This window comes from Podarcis gaigeae, assembly GCF_964106915.1.
Source record: "Podarcis gaigeae genome assembly, chromosome: 2".
NCBI lineage: Eukaryota > Metazoa > Chordata > Lepidosauria > Squamata > Lacertidae > Podarcis > Podarcis gaigeae.
In genome coordinates, this window is record NC_139679.1 from 43,673,388 (window position 1) to 43,687,769 (window position 14,382).

Below are 14,382 nucleotides of genomic sequence, written 5' to 3' on the forward strand. Positions count from 1 at the left end.
CGGCAGTGGGAAGCCCCATTAGTTAAAGTGGTACCTCAGGTTAAGAACGGAGCTCCAGAACGAATTAAGTTCTTAACCCGAGTTACCACTGTAATGATAATATGGTCTAGCATCATAATTGTATAGCTCCCACTGTATACTGAAGAAACAACTTATATATAGTTCTTATATCGACAGGTCTGCTACCCTGGGCTCCTTTGGAGAAAGTGTGGAATATAAATGTGTAACTTAAATATATAAGAAAATAAATATATAAATAACATAACTAAACATGGGGCACAATGGCACTAATGTTAACACACGTTTTAAAATGTACAGCAGAGCATCTTTTGCTTCAGCTTAGGGTATAATGTATTAGCAAATACAGTAGTACCTTCATTCTGGAGTTCCGTTCTTAACCTGAAACTGTTCTTAACCTGAAGCACCACTTTAGCTAATGGAGCCTCCTGCTGCTGCCACGCCGCCAGAGCACGAATTCTGTTCTCATCCTGAAGCAAAGTTCTTAACCTGAAGCACTATTTCTGGGTTAGCAGAGTCTGTAACCTGAAGCATATGTAACCTGAGGTACCACTGTATGAAACTCGTGCTATTTTCCACTCCAGCACTATTATCTGCCAGGCATGTGTTCAGAGGTGCTAATGAATCATCTGCAGTGAAGCTAGGAGGCAAGTGGTTGCTTCAAGCAAGCACATGTGTGTGTGTCTAAATCTGGAACATGTAAAATTAAATGCCAAGGAGAGGAGTTCTTGATTAGCCTTTTTCCCAGACAAGCTTTTAAATTTTCTATGCCAGGTAATTATTTTTTAAATGGGGGAGCATTCAGTTCAAGAACCATATATATATCAGGCCTTGGAATCTTGATGAAAATATGCTGTCTTGCAGCTCCAACACCAAAATCTATCTCCTTTATGGAAATCTGTAAGGGCAGCATTGAGGAAGGGGCAGTTAAGGTGGGTAGGACATAAGGATGGTTAAGTTATTGTAGCATTAGAAGAAGAGGAAATCTCACCATGATTCTACCCCTCTCTGGCATTAAAAATACAATGAGAATAAAGCAACAAAACATTTGCTTCCCCTCCCATGGCACTCAAATCATACTGCCTGTCATTGTTACTGGATCTCCTTGTGTACCAGTTCACACTTGCCCATGATCCATATCTTACACATATATTTACAGAAAAACCAATAATGGGGAAAGAGCAATATCATCTTTTGGAATCTTTAGTGGAAACTGTTGTGAGCCACAGACTTTCTTGCAATGGACCTGATTATCCAGCTTAAGTTTGGGGGAAATTGAAAAAAAAACCAAACCAATAGCATAGCTCACTTGGGGAAACTAGCAATAACCACACCAATGCTACAATCAGAGTATGTGTGAAGAAAATACATTAAGGCCCACAACAGCAACTGCTGGCAAAGTTATACAGTGCATGCTTAGTTTCACTCTGAAGCTAGAATGAAATCAGTACAGTACTGTACTTCAATGTTTGCAGGGGGAGCCACCTTGTGGATTCTGTGTGCAACACCTACTCTTTTAGTTCTGAAAGTAACATTACAGCGAATGGGGGAAATTAAATTTCCCAGGTAGGAACAGGGGAGTGATCAGGGCCTCATGTAATTTTGCCTTCAGAAAGGGGTGGTGGTGCTAGTGGGACAGGGAAAAGCACAAAAGGTGCCCAAGAGTAGAGCAGTTCAGTTGATTCCCATTCCAACTTGACCCTCCAGGTCAGGGATCGGCAACCTAAGGCGCATGGGCCACAAGCGGCCCAAGGGGGTTGTTTAACTGGCCCATGAGCCGCCCCCGAACTGAGCTGCCCGCTCGGTGAGTCCCCATGTGCTGTGTGGCGCAAGGACTCGCTTCCGCTGTGCCGGAAACCACGCATGTGCAGATGCCAAAAATCGTGTCGACGCAGACACCGGAAATCGCATCTGCGCAGACGCCAAAAATCGTAGGCGCACACATGATCCGGCCCACAGAGGGATCTCTGCTGGAGTGAACCGGCCCAGGAGAGGTAAACCTTGCCAATCCCTGCTCTAGGTACTTGCTTGACGTGCCATAATTGAAAGTCCCATGGGGAGAAGTGATTGAAGAGGGAGAAGAATAAAGGAGATAGTGAAGGAAGCAAAAAGATAACAGAAATAAAAAGACTAGAGGAGTCGTCTGTACAGAGGTTGCTTCCTTGGCAGATGGAATAGGACTGAAAAGAGAGAGCAAGTGTGGTGCAGTAAGTAGAGCAAAGGTCGCAAACGTCTTTTGGCCCATGGGCACATTCTGAATTTTGAGAGCGAGGGCACCAGTCAGAAAATGAGTGCCATGGAGGCATGGAATACCATAAAGCTAGAGAGAGAATCATTTATTTATTACATTTATATCCCCTCTCTCCTCTAAGGAACTCAAAGGCATGGTGAAACTTTTCCCAGTATTGTTATTTGCACACGAAAAAGACAAACTGCTGAGTTTTTGCCTGCTAAATAAAATAAAACAAAACCCTGTTCCCCCCACCAAAGTACCAACCTTAAACCAAAGCCTAGGCTGCCATCCTTTGCCCACTTAGGCAACAGGCTCTTTTTCTGTTCACTTATCACCATTTTTAAGTGCACCACCAGACCACCTAGCCCGTCGTATCCCCACCAAGCGCCTCAGCTTCCAAAGTAATCTCAGTTGTTTTGCAGCTTGCCTGTAGGAAATCTCAGCTAGCATACAGAGAAGAATGTTTTGTTTATTGTCAAGTTGTAGTTTTGTGTCCTTACATTATATTACCAATAAAATACTTTGGTACCGTTTCAGCTGTAGAGGTGAGTGGCTCTAACTACCGCCCACTATACCTTTAAAGCACATTCAAAACACATCCTTTCCCTCGAAGCATTCTGGGTACTGTAGTTTACTCAATCCAGAGTTACAATTCCCAGCAGCCCTTAACAAACTACAGCGCCCAGAATTCTTTCAGGTGGGAGAGAAAGAATGTGTTTCAAAGGAACCTACCCGAAAAGCGGGTTGTTGTTCCCTTGCCTGATCATGGACAGTTCAAAGAGACTCTGATGATCCGGTGCGTGAATATGTGGGGTGGTAAGCATAGCTCTGCAGCCGAGTTGAAAGAGAAGGTCATTTATGTGTCAGGGGCAGGGGCCATTTCGCCTTCCTCTGACCGTCCGAGGTTTCCAAAAGCCAAAAACTCTTAATCTCCAAACTGTGGGTTCGAGCCCCACATTGGGCAAAATATTCCTGCATGGCGGAATGTGTGTGTGTGGACTAGATGACCCTCGTGGTCCCTTCCATCTCTATGATTCTTGCCGCCGTGCCTGAATTGTAGGAGGCGGGGTCTCCTTTGGGTGAGACCCGGCCCTGCGCCCGGACTCTCCAGGCGGGCCCTCCAAATCAAGCAGGCGAGCAGGCAGGGAGCAGCTGTGGACGAGAGCCGCCCCCGTCCCTGAGCGGGCTCAGCGCAGGCTTCTCGTCCCTCCGCCGGAGAGAGGCCTGGTCGGCTTTCCTGGTCGCTCCGACGGGCGGAGCTCTGCGCCCGAAGCAGCCGCGGAAGGAGCAGGAGGCCCCGAGAGGCGGGGAAGGAAGCGCTGCTGCTCCCTCGCCTTGCCGCCGCGTCTTCCCTTGGCGGGCAGGGAGGAGCTAGAGGGGCGGCGCTGCCTTTATAAAACGGAAGCCGGAGCGAGTGGGTCGCGGGAGCAGGAGGAGATTGAACGTGCCCTGGCGGCGTCGAGTGACTCCCCGCTCCTTGAGGTACCGAGAGAGAGAGTTTCGGTTGCCCGCGCCACTGACTATCTCAGCTTGGGAGCCGCACCGCTTTATCCGAAGGCAGCCAAGAACCCAGCCGTGTTAGCAGGCGAGCACCCCTGCTTGGGTTTGCTGGATACCGAGAGTTTGCTCGGTTGAGTTCCTATGGACACGCGTCGTGCCTCCCGTGGCAGGACTCCCGTTTGTAACGCGACTGGGTCCGAGTTTCTGGTCTTCTGAGAAAGGACTTGCAACCGGTAGTGTCGTGGCAGATCCCGAAGTGCAAGGTCCTCATAACAGCCACGCCCCTTCTAAGATTTTACAGTAACTTAAAAAGTTATACAAGAATCATTATTAGGGTTCGTTGTAACAATGAATGCAGATCCCATCGTGTTGCCTTTCAGCTAGATCTTCTATTTTATGTGCACATACGTGGGCAAATGTTTTGGAGTGCAGTTTAAAGTGAGTTCGGTATCCCATGTGTGCATAATTGTCACATTTGCACAATGTCTGCATCCAAGTGGCACCTTGCATGCCTTCCCCTCTTTTGTTCAGATTTGTCCATTCTGTGGATAATGCAGTGAGGGTGGGGATCCAACATAGACCTGTATGATCCCAGCCATAGGTGTACTGAAGCACATTGTGTGGGCATTTTTTAAAAGGTGTGTGGTAACTTTTGCAGGGTGCCATCTATCACAGCACCCTCCCTTTACTTCAGTTAGTGAGAGGTGCTTGGGCTGCTGGTGGGGCTGTTTGGGAACACACTTCTTTTTACATTTTTCCAACAGTGTTTTGTGCAAGTCTGGTATATCTGAAAGCTTGTATCTAAAAATAAGCAAATACTTGCATGTGCAAATATATTCCATCAAGCACTGCCCACTAGTGGTGATGGTAAATGCTGAGATGGAGTTCACTTAAAAGTGCTCTTGTATGGACAAAAGTGCACAGGGAAAAAATAGGATCTGTGCATTCCATGCATGCATTAACACTCTGGTGTATCCTCAGCCTTGGAGCAAATCAGACCATTGGTTTATCTGTCTCAGGACTGACTACAGCAGCAAGTAACCTTTCTTAGGCTGTATAACAGTGGTGCATACAGATGAGGGAAAAGGTTTCATTCTAACCATGCAAAAGTAAGAAGTTTCTACAGACAATTCTACACACCAAGAAAAGTGGCAGTGGCCCAGGAAAGTCTCACAGGGCTTTTGCCCAGTGGACCTGAGGCTCCCCACCCCGATCTACATTAACTAGAAGCAGCTCTTGGGCAGGGTTCTTGCCCAGCTCTACTTGTAAATGCCAGGCATTGGATTTGGGATGCAAAGTGTGTTCTCCCACTTCTGAACTGCAGCCTCTCTCTTGCAGCCCCAAACAACAGGAGGGGATGGCCTCTCTCTATCGCCTCTTACTGATCCCCACACGCCTGATGCTGAAGGTCTCTAATGCTGTGTCCTGGCTGGTTGTGTATAGTGCTGCTTCCCTTGCTGCTGCCTTCTACTGTTGGTGGGCCCTATCGCTAGTGGTGTCTAGGGGTCCTTTCCAGGTGCTGCGCAAGAAGAGACGGGAGACTCCACCAAGATGCCTCACTGATGCCTCGCATGGGGAGCACAGCTTTGTGACACTAAAAGTGAGTACAGTGGAGGGGAAGGGGGAGGCTTCCAGCCATAGTCAGGTGCTCACAGACAGCTGCTGAAGGCAGGATTCTGGTCATGTCTTTTACAGGTTGGGAGGAACATAGGACACTGCTTATTGCCAGGTCAAACTATTTGTCCCTCTACCCTGATATTTTCAAAGGTTACTGGTAGCTGCTCTTCAAAGTCTTAGATGCAAAGTGTCTTTCCCCTCAGCTGTCTCTTAACAGGAAATGTCACATATTGTGAACCTGTCACTATCACTGAGCTCTTGTCTGTGTGTAACTTTCCTATTTCTCTGTCTTTTGGGGTATCAAGAATTCAGGGCTGCGTCTCCATTATGTTGCTGCTGGCAAGGAAGGAGCTCAGCTGATGCTTTTCTTGCATGGATTTCCCCAGAACTGGTAAGCGTCACTGTGCTGTGCGGCAGTAGGAAGAAGTGCAATGCCTGGAGCTAATATCAATTTACTCCAGGTGTGGTTCATGCAGGAAGTGATAGGCTACAGATCTGTCAGCCAACGTGTCACGTAATACCTTTCTGGCCAGCAAATTCCTGCAAAGTTGGGGCAAAGGTCTTAGACAGAAATATTAACTTCCCGAAGGAAGGGACTTGATGGCTGCTATCCTCTCATGGTGAATGACCATAAGGCCTTCATCATTAAATTGTAATTAATACAACTTTTTTTTAGTGTTGACCTTATGCTGCATAGTATCAGAAGCAACATGATATACAGTAGACTTACAGTTCTAACAAATGTAGAAGAGGTCATGATAAATTAAGCAAAAGCTTGGTGGGGGTTTCTTGATTTTTAGAGGGTGAGGAAGCGAAACGAGGTGAATACTTATATTTAATTAAAATACCTTTAAATTGTCTTTCATCTAAAGATCCTAGGGTAGTGTACAATAAGCATTAATAAAATCATTTGTACGCAATATAGAAATACAGTTCAGACCAGCAACCTTTGTAACAATAATAAACAAACCAAGCAGCAAAAACTGTAGAAGTTACAGAGCAGGACTAAAGCAACACAACAAAAGTAGGCACCAATGTCCTGGAATTTTCACGTAGGGAAGCCTTCTTCTCTACTTATCCCTTTATGGTTTGGATGTATTTCAACAGGTTTGCATGGCGCCATCAATTGCAAGAATTTAAGTGGGCCTATAAGGTGGTGGCCCTCGATTTGCGAGGCTATGGCTTTTCCGACGCACCAGCTGGTTCTGAGCACTATCAGAGGGATGCTCTGCTGGCAGATGTACATGATGTCATTGAAGCTCTGAGCCCCAATAAGAAGAATGGTAAGAGTGGAAATGGTTGTTTTGGAGGAAGGGTCCGGTTTGCCACTGCAGTGGCTTGCCTTCTAGCAATGGGAGGAAAATGCCCTCTGCTCAGTCTTGCTAAGCTTTCAGAAGTCTTGCATGGGTGCTGAATGGAGCATTGTGGGGATGAACTGGTATGTGAGTTTGGAAAATTATCTAGCAGGCTTGTAGCTTCCCATAGGCAGATACTTACTTGTCCATGATAGGTTGTGTCCAACTCAAAGTAGACCCACTGAAATTATGAACCTAAGTTACTCATGTCCATGAACTTCACTTGGTCTATTTTGAGTATGATAAGCACTGAATACAGCCCATTGTCTCTGTTTCATTGCTTTCTATTTGTTCTTTATAGAGATTCCTAAGTGCATCCTGGTGGGGCATAACTGGGGAGGAATCATAGCTTTGGCATTTGCTGCCAATTACCCCAATATGCTGGAGAAGCTGATTGTCATGGATGCTGTTCAACCACATGTTTTATTAGGTAAGTCTTGTACTGCCCCATGATTTTGGTTCTCACCGTGGCTATTGGCATTTTCTAGCTCTAAACAGGATTGCGGATGGAAGAGGGAAGCCTGCAGAACTGTAAAAGGCCACCATGACTGCATTGCCCTTAGGATGCAGAGTCAGGGTGGACCATCATTTCACACCACAGATCTTTTGGGAGGAAGTGGGAAGGAGGTTGTCTGCTTTGCTCAAGTTCCCAACCCCAACACACAAGCATTGCTTGTGAATAAATAGGAGCCTGGCAGCAGGGCTTTCTAAAAAAAATAAAAAATGATACTCCCTGCCCTCATTGCTTGGACTGGAAGTTGACACAGATGTTAGGGGGAAATAAGAAGCAACTCCAGTTGACATCTTTCATTTTATTTTGAAGATTGGTTTCTGAGAGTGGCATTCAACTAAGTTTTACATAGAGTACACCTGTTGAAATGAATGGACCTAACTTATTCACATTGACTAATTTCAGTGGGTTTGCTCTAACTGAAACATAGTTGAATACCACGCAGTATCTGGTGGCATTTCATGTGTGGAGAAATTGGCACTGCCCTGACACACAACTTCTTTTCCCTTCAACCTTGCAGAATATTTTCCACGACATCCCACCCAGCTGCTGCGATCCAACCACATGTTTCTGTTCCAGCTCCCAAAGCTACCAGAGTTCCTGTGGTCCTTAAATGACTTCTACGTGAGTTGAGGGAACGGTTGCAGAGTGGGTTCCAAAGCTCATGTTCTGTCATACTTGGAAGTAAGCTCATGCAGATTAACCAAAGGGTCCAATCATTTTATTCTGCTCTGGGGACTTATGGTTCTCTTCCACAATCCTAAAATACAGTTCTCAACTGTGTTTTATGTATTCATCCCAAATTTCTCTGTCAGTCTCCTTTCAGCTCTGGGTGCAGGGTTATTATTACTATTATTTCTAAAATTTCTATAGTGCCCTTCATCCAAGGTCATTCACTGGGCTCTCTGTCTTGGTTCATAAAATGCATAATCCTGTGTCTTCTCCCACCTGCCTACCTTTATGTACACATGCCCTGGCTTTTAAAGTTTACTTCTGAGGTATTGGCAGTGCTTTCCCCCCCCTAAAACAGTGTTTAGGGGGTACTCTCATTTTGACTCAAGAAAATCACTATCGGGAGAAATAAATACAGTAAATGGATAAAAGTGCAAAGATTCACAAAGTGTTTGGGGTATGCATACCCCTGCGTGTCCCCCCCAGAAGAAAAGCACTGGGTATTGATGTGGTGAGATTATTACCTAGAGTCTGGGATGAAGAGGCCATGGCAAGCTATGACATGTTCTAGTGCTGCCAGAGGGAGGGAGGACTATGACCTTCTTTGCTTATTCCTTCACTTCCCCATCCATTCTCCCCCCTGACGCTTGGCATACAAAAATGTAGCACACAAAGCTTTTAGTCAGTGTGGAGATGAGTGCTGGGGAAGGCTTAAACTGTAGTCCAAAACACAGTCCTGCATCCTGTGACCAGCCATGTGCCTATGCAAAGCCCCAAAGCAGAACCTAAGCACAATAGCACTATCCCCTCCTGCAGTTTCCAGCATCTGGCATCCAGAGGCATGCTTCCTCCATCTGTGGTGGCAGAGCATAGCCATAATGGCTCCTAGCCATTCAGAAGCCTTACCCTCAATGTCAATGCATATGTCTGATCCTCTTTTAGGATCAGGGCCAGCTGAAAGGGAAAGGGGGGGGGGGGAGAGAGACAATAATGCTTTCCTCCTTTTCCCAGCAAAGGTACTTTGTGGAAGACTAAGGGAGAGTAAATATATAAAAATGGCATGAGCTGCCTCTGGGTCAGAAAATGGGGTGTGCATTTAATCAGCTTCCACATGGTGCTGTGTCTTTTTTTCTACAGCTAATAAAATTAATCATGACTGGCAAGAAGACAGGAGCCCAGAACCCAGCACGCCGTTTGACAGATGAGGAGCTAGAGGCTTACCTGTACAGCCTGTCAAAGTGTGGAGGTTTAACACCAGTCCTGAATTACTACAGGAACCTGTCCACGTGAGAACCCATTCCTCCCCAGATTTGCTCACGTGTGGTATTGGCACCATATGCTTTTCCTCAGTTGTGGTGCACCAGTACATTCAGGCTTTCCCCTTGGAGGTGGGTGGGACTTGTTTGGCAGCAGGAATTTTCTAGTCAAAATATTTGGAGAGGTCACAACATTCTTCACTGGATTATGTGAGGCAGGGGACAAAACACTCTTCCTCCCTAAAATATATGTCTAAATGGTAGGGAAAGGGGGATGAGGAAATCCTGTGACTGTTCTGAAGGGGATTCTGAGATATTTTAACTTATGATGAAATGGGAAAGGTTGGGTTCTAGAATTGGAACTGAAGTGTGGGCATGCTGTCTTTCTGGATTTCTATTGATTTTTCTCATCACTGCTGTGCATGAGGCTTGCTAGAGTGGAAAGTGGTAGGGTTGGCCGCAACGTGGGCAAGTGGCCAAAGTGGTGAGTTGCCTGCTGTCCAGTGCAGATTTGCAGGTGTCTTCTCTGTGGCTGCATTCAGATGTAGGGTTTATTGTGTTTGTTTTGTTGGTTATAATGCTAGTGCTTCTCTCCTAGTTGCTAATGATCCTTTTACACTGCAGTGTCTCTGTTCCATTATGGAACTGTGGCTTTTTGAGTGATATGCCACCATGTCGCGCTACATTTTAAATGGTGGGGGGAAACTGTATGCCAGGATAGCACCCCAAATTTTACCAATGCGAAACTCCTAGTGATTTTCTCAGTTAACAGGGTTGCAAACAGGTTTTGTTTTGGGTTTTTTGGAAAACATTAACATGGAAATGAGCTCTAAACTTCTGCAAGAGTGCACTAGATGTCCAGCAGTAGCTTTCATGTCATGTGGAAGATCACAAAAATAAACTGGTAAGTAAACATTGTGAAGACTGAACAAAGTGCCATCTGAATGTGGCCTGTGTATCTATATCCCTACAGTTGGGTTCCTGCAAAGTGCAAGGATATTCTGGTGCCCACTCTGCTGATCTGGGGAGGAAAGGATGGATTCCTGGAACAAGGGCTTATCCCATGTATTGAGCAGAATGTGCGGAAGAGCATCAAGGTGCAGCTCATCCCTGAAGCCAGCCACTGGGTTAGTGAGGAGCAACCTGAAAAAGTCAATCAACTGATGTGGGCTTTCCTCCATAAGAGAGACTGAAATGGAAAGAGGGAGTAACTGCATTCTGTACTACAAGCATCCCTCCCACCCAGGAAATGACAACAGCAGGCATTTGACCTGATGCTGGAGATCTGATCCTACCCTGTGTCCTGTGGAATGTTTCTACACCATATTGGAACATGAGTTCCATGCAGCCTTTAACTGGTTTTGCTGGAAGTCTGTGTTCTTTGCACTACAATAAAAAGGATTTGATTCAGGGTTTTTGATACAGGCTTCCTGATGGTGAAACTGCACAGCTGTTGCATTCAGCAGAAAATCTTCTATCCCACTCCCTCTGTAGCATGGTGGCATTAATACTCATGGAAGAGCACAGCTTTTCCTTCTATATTGCTTTTTGTTGAGTGTGCCTTAGCACAGCAGAATCCAGAACTAAGCTGTGTTTCCTGTTGCTGTTTCACAACCCATTTTCATTGGCATCTTACTACCTTGGCAACTGGTACTACATAGGAAAGCGACCCTTGGCATGGATCACATTGAAATGTTTTCAGCCTTCTTACTTTACTGTCTACCTGGAATGAGTTAGACACATTAGGAAGAAGCTGCTTCTTAACATGTGGTATTACCTGGGAGTGTGACTCTCCCTGCAAAAGCATGTCAGTTGGTTCATGAAGCAGCCTCCATGGTAAAGAGGGGCTTTCATACTGTTCTGTTATTGCTCATCCCATTGTTTTGGATCTGATGATGCTCCAAACACCTGCAGTCTGTGAAAGTAGGTAGAAAGTACAGTTGCCCTTTGGGTATACAGTGGTACCTTGGGTTACATACGCTTCAGGTTACAGACTCTGCTAACCCAGAAATAGTACCTCGGGTTAAGAATTTTCCTTCAGGGTGAGAACAGAAATCGTGCTGTGGAAGTGTGGCAGCAGCAGGAGGCCCCATTAGCTAAAGTGGTGCTTCAGGTTAAGAACAGTTTCAGGTTAAGAACGGACCTCCGGAACGAATTAAGTACTTAACCCGAGGTACCACTGTACTTCCAAAGAATGATTATGGGCAGTACAAAAAGCTTCCTTTTAATATTGTTACCAATATAATGGCTTATACCGAGCTAAAAAATAATTTAAAAAGCAAGAGTCACAAGAACATTCAGGAAACACCAGAGTTCAAGGGAGGCTTTTTATTTTTTTAAGTACTTGTCCCAAGGTACCACTGTATTACCTAGTATTGCAAGTTAAAGATGGAAGAGGGTTTCTAGTGTGGGTTGTGCTGCTGTTGTGCAGCTGCTGTGCAGAAGTGGGAAATGTTTCGGGGATGGAGTGGCAGGAACTAGTATTACTCAGGGTCAAACTACCTGTGATGTTAGCTGTGTGCTTAAACAAGTGTTGATTTATCTTTGCTCTATCTGTTCACCTTTATCTTTGAGGAAAAAGCCACGGGGCTCAATCTGGAACATCCTTCTGCATCAGAACCTGCCCCTGGTTTTCTGCTGAACATTGCTGTTTGTCCTTGAAAGGATCATGTAGATTTGGCCCTTGGCAAACTTCTAATAGTCCAGGAGGACCAGGATCTGAATGTCTAATAAACAAACCAATGTGGGTTTTCCTTGGGCCAGTAATTCAGCTAGATTGGGGTTCAGCTGGAGCCACCATAGTGCACCACCTCAATGCCTTGGCTAGCCTATCTCTTACTGCTTTGTGCTTTTTCACAAACCATTGTGTAAAGGCTGCCATAATTGCTTGGACTATTATTAGGTGAGGGCATATAGTGAGCTGATTTGCTTCTCCAATGTCTGTCCCTTTCAGGCTAACATTCTCTTGTTTCCATCCACCCAATTTTCTTTTTAAGTTCAGGGTTAGTTTAGTACCATATCAGAATATTTACTTGCGTCCCTAAAACAGAGGTAAGATCATATTAGTATAAGTCAGTGAGCCTGGAAGTCGTGTGCCAATATTTCAGGATTCCAGGCAGCTTTTTTACTGAGCACAAACTATGGCTGGTTAGTCTTTGCCTTCATTGTGAAATGTCACATCAGCTGTCATTTTTCTGTTCCAGTCAAGCATGTTTCTTCCTCTGTTTCTTGGTGAGGAAACCATGTGATGCTTCATAGACATTTAAACGAGGGTCGGAGAACCTGTGTTTTTCTAGATTTTATTTGATTACAACTCTTCTCATCCCAGACCATTGGCCACGCTGGCTTGGGCTGAAACTGGAGTGCCACAGCATCCTCATCTCTGAACTAAAAAAAATCACCTTGCTTATATGTCCCTTTATATGTAATGATGAAGCAGAAAGCATCTCTTAGACCATAACCTTTGGCTCTCCAGCAAGCATGGCTAATGCATAGGGATGATGGGAGTTGTAGTTCAGCAACATCTGGAGGGCCAAAGGTTCCCCACCGATATTTTAGACTTTATTTCTGTCGTATTATCTTCCCTGTGCATATGCTGCTCATAGAAAATGATGCTTTTAAGCTTAAAATGCTATGCTCTGCCATTCCACTTTTCAACCAGACTAATCATGGCTATAATTTGCTGTGCTTTTGAAATGCCACTAGGGGATGTTGTTGCAACAGATTTCCTGCTCATGCCAATTTACATACAGTATTGGGGACTAGCAGAGAGCGAGCATAGGAGCTCAAAAGAGCTGTGCAAAAAGGCAGGGAGAAAAACAACTGAAGGGTGCAAAGAATCAAGTTTAGTTGAATTTCTGTTTCAAAAATCACGGGTGGTGTTCAACCTCATTTTTGCGTGAGCGCACGTGCAAGGAGATTTATCTTCCCTCTCCTTCTCCTGCATGAGCCCAGCACCATCTCCAAATCTTTTCTGGAGAGTTGGGGGAACTTTCAGAACAGATTTAGAGGGCACCCAGTAGGAGGAGAAGGGGAGATCAATCCATTGCACAAAAAGAAATCCTTGCTCTAATAGAGCAGTCTGCTTAGCACTATATGAAATACTACCCAATATTTATTTTTTAAAAATATATAGATACAGTACAGGAAAAATACAAAAATAATAATAATGGTTACTCACTTCTTCCAGCAAATAACCTATTTGAGCATATGATTTTCCTCAAGAACACTTGTAGACAGTGTTTTGTTGTTGTAGTAAATAACGAATTGGCTGTACGTACTCAAATCATAAAATGCCTGTCCCACCCTGCCCCGCTTTCTGTGGCACCCTTGCCCTTTTCTGTTGAAATCATGGTGAACTTTTCATTTAAAAAATTGATAATAAAAATAAAAATATTTGATATGCTATGGATGCTGCTTATTAATTTGAGTTTTAAAGAATAAAAAATGAAAATTGCTGCAAGGACACCAGTCACAAAATGGCCACTGTGGCGTGAGTGGCATAGCACAAAATGGCTGCCATGAGGGCAAGGCATAGCCCAAAATTAGAGTACTGTCGCTGCTGCTCCCCTTCCCCTCAGTTCCGCTGCCGCTGCCGCTGTGCTTACTGTGGGAAGTCAGCTATGTCCTACTGGCCCTGGTTGTGGAGATAACACAATATTGATTGCCCTCCCCTACAAACAATTGTACTGTTGTTGTCTAATAACAGCATGGTGAAGGCCACACAACTTTCCCCCAGAGAAGCAACTATGACAGCAGGGACGCCTCCTGAATCAAGGTAAGACACTTTTCTATTTAGTTAGGTGCCAATTATTTGTACAACTGCAAAACTATTCCTGCAAGGGAGGAGGATTGAGAGAAAACCAAAACCGCTTGGCCCTACCTTATATGATCTCCTTGACCACCAAGCCACCCCAACAAGTCCAGGAGCCACCAGTTGCCATTGATATTCTTTTACTCATTATAATGGGTAGCTAGATTAAAGAACACCAGGCCTAGCCTATCTGTCATGTGTGAAAGGGGAACGGGGGCTGGAAATCATATACTCCACTATGCTTACTTTCATTATGTCACCTCTAACAAACCATTAACAAATGCTTTAACGAATCTCCTTTAACAAAAATTACAAGTGATTACAAATTTGCCTGACGTGAAGAGGTTGTTGTAAAATGATTCATACTAGAGTGGGGAACATCTTCAAGAAGAGTTTATTTATGTCTG

General features: G+C 44.9%; 1 protein-coding gene across 8 annotated transcripts; it reads left to right on the top strand.

Annotated features, from left to right (window-relative positions):
* The first annotated feature begins 1,961 nt into the window (after window positions 1-1,961).
* On the top strand, window positions 1,962-13,570 carry LOC310838542 (epoxide hydrolase 3-like). 8 transcript variants are annotated; one of them, XM_083726037.1, is made up of 9 exons: window positions 2,232-4,086; window positions 5,090-5,351; window positions 5,674-5,759; window positions 6,476-6,651; window positions 7,025-7,153; window positions 7,755-7,858; window positions 9,044-9,192; window positions 10,136-11,113; window positions 11,517-13,570. In XM_083726037.1, the coding sequence occupies exons 2-8, from the start codon at window positions 5,109-5,111 to the stop codon at window positions 10,353-10,355; spliced, it is 1,107 nt and encodes a 368-aa protein (XP_083582163.1). In that variant the 5' UTR covers window positions 2,232-4,086; window positions 5,090-5,108; the 3' UTR covers window positions 10,356-11,113; window positions 11,517-13,570. The 8 variants fall into 8 exon arrangements, with proteins under 8 accessions (XP_083582167.1, XP_083582163.1, XP_083582162.1 ...); XM_083726036.1 differs by having other exon boundaries at window positions 2,232-3,733; XM_083726040.1 differs by having other exon boundaries at window positions 2,232-3,067.
* The last annotated feature ends 812 nt before the right edge of the window (window positions 13,571-14,382 follow it).

Excerpts from the sequence above, each read along its gene's own strand:
- LOC310838542 (XM_083726035.1), top strand. Across the intron at positions 6,652-7,024 it reads GAGCCCCAATAAGAAGAATG|AGATTCCTAAGTGCATCCTG; the intron begins GTAAGAGTGGAA and ends TGTTCTTTATAG. Across the intron at positions 7,154-7,754 it reads TCAACCACATGTTTTATTAG|AATATTTTCCACGACATCCC; the intron begins GTAAGTCTTGTA and ends TCAACCTTGCAG.